General features: G+C 37.6%; 1 protein-coding gene across 2 annotated transcripts in view; it reads left to right on the top strand.

Annotated features, from left to right (window-relative positions):
- The first annotated feature begins 950 nt into the window (after positions 1–950).
- LOC100182495 (elongation of very long chain fatty acids protein 4-like) overlaps positions 951–1,754 on the top strand; it is a 5,098-nt gene continuing 4,294 nt past the window's right edge. Inside the window, exons 1-2 of one of the 2 annotated variants that reach the window (XM_018817685.2) lie at positions 951–1,117; positions 1,377–1,564. In XM_018817685.2, coding sequence (XP_018673230.1) covers positions 1,060–1,117; positions 1,377–1,564 — 246 coding nt within the window. In that variant the 5' untranslated portion in view covers positions 951–1,059. The remainder of the gene's footprint in view (positions 1,118–1,376; positions 1,565–1,754) is intronic. The other variant, XM_002123666.5, reaches the window with a different exon arrangement.

Below are 1,754 nucleotides of genomic sequence, written 5' to 3'. Positions count from 1 at the left end.
AATAGTAGCCTGTCGGGTCGGAAGGTTTTGCGTGTTCAAATCGAACGTCGGGTGCACCATTTATAGCCCCCACTGAATATACAGGATCGCTGGTTGGATTATATGACTCCGTGCTGATCCGACTTCATATACAGGCTTCAGCGGGGTGCTATATCTACTGTAGTACTAATTGCTTTTATAACCAGAAACCAAACAGTTCATGATATCTTGCTATGTTTTATTCCTTTTTCTGGTATACCAGTACACGATACGGTATCGGGTAAAAGCTTACTTGACGGCTGGGCAAAGGCTCGTAAGAGCCCGCCATGAACCTAGACTGACCTCGAGGTCTCAGTGCCGATAGTGGTTTCTCGTTATTAGTTATTGTGTTAGGGAAAAGGCGAATTATATAGCGGACAGAATCACGTGACAGCAGTGTGACGTCATGTGATAAAAGGGAATCGATTTGGGCCTGTCATCGGCTGAACGGGACATCATTAACCTCGTTCAACGGGGGGTTTGTTTTCATGAGAATAGTCTCCCATGAGATAAGTCGTATCCGCACTGTTGGCATTGATTAATTAAGTATTGGGATTGGGTTATGTGACGTCACTTTAGGCGTCGAGTTGCAACAAGATAGCTCCCCTTTTCGATTAACCAATTTCTTCTAATCGATATATTTCGTCAGGGCGACTAAATTGGAATAGGAAAAATCTTTTGACGTGGTCTTACTGGCATATAAAGTAAATGTCAATTCCCTAGATATCGCAATTTTTACCGGATTTTAAATCATCGAAATTCGGAAATCTTTGCAGTTGGAGTTAGATTTTTAGGAGCTAGGTAAAACATTTATCTTTAATTAAAAAAAGAAACACAATTTAAAAACCTAAAGTTAGCGGTAAAAAGGCGAAAGAAGCAGCGAAATAGCTGGCGAATTAACTTTTTTATAGGGCTACTCACCTAGCGATTTCCAGTTTGGTCTACAACGTCTTTCAACACAGGGAAATCACCAGTTTGTGTGCCATTTATAAAACGAGTGAAAATTGTTTTCTGCTTTTAGTCTGTACGAAAAGTTAGAAAATGTTCGACTTGCAAGATGTGAAAAGATTCTACAACTGGAGTATCGAAGAACGAGCGGGTAAGGGTATAGAATTAGTCTTGTAGAACGCTATCTTTTGACAGTCTTTGAACAGCACATTTTAGATACTTTTGCACAAAATTTAAACTTCCGAGTTTAAATTGGAGATTAAAATCAGCTAACTAAACTATGGCATAACAGTAACAATTCAAAAAACGTAAAATTGACATCTCAAAAACTATTTAGAACTATAAAATATCAAGTCAATCCCACTCACCTATAAATTTATCACCAATCAAAATCATCTTTTAATTTTCAGATGTTCGTACAAAAGATTGGTTCCTTGTTCACAGTCCATGGCCTCCACTAGCAATACTAGTTTGGTACATCATATTTTCCATCAATGGAAGATCAATGATGAAGGATAGACCTCCTTTTCAACTTAAAGGAGTTTTGATCATCTATAACTTCGCACTTGTTATTCTCTCAGCATATATGTCATATGAGGTGGATTGTTTTGCTTATTTAATGCAAAATAAACTATTAAATGATTACACCAAGGTGATCCTAGAATACAGATATTCTAGCGGCCATTTTCGATACCTTCTACTGGTACCACTAACCTAAAATTTTGACACTGTACTAACTAGACCCCAGCGGTACCGATTCTAAAATGAAAAATTTAAAATTCGAAAAA

Source organism: Ciona intestinalis, chromosome 2 (genome assembly GCF_000224145.3).
Source record: "Ciona intestinalis chromosome 2, KH, whole genome shotgun sequence".
Taxonomy (NCBI): Eukaryota; Metazoa; Chordata; class Ascidiacea; order Phlebobranchia; family Cionidae; genus Ciona; species Ciona intestinalis.
The sequence above is the reverse complement of the archived record's forward strand: the minus strand, read 5'-3'. Positions and strand labels throughout refer to the sequence as shown.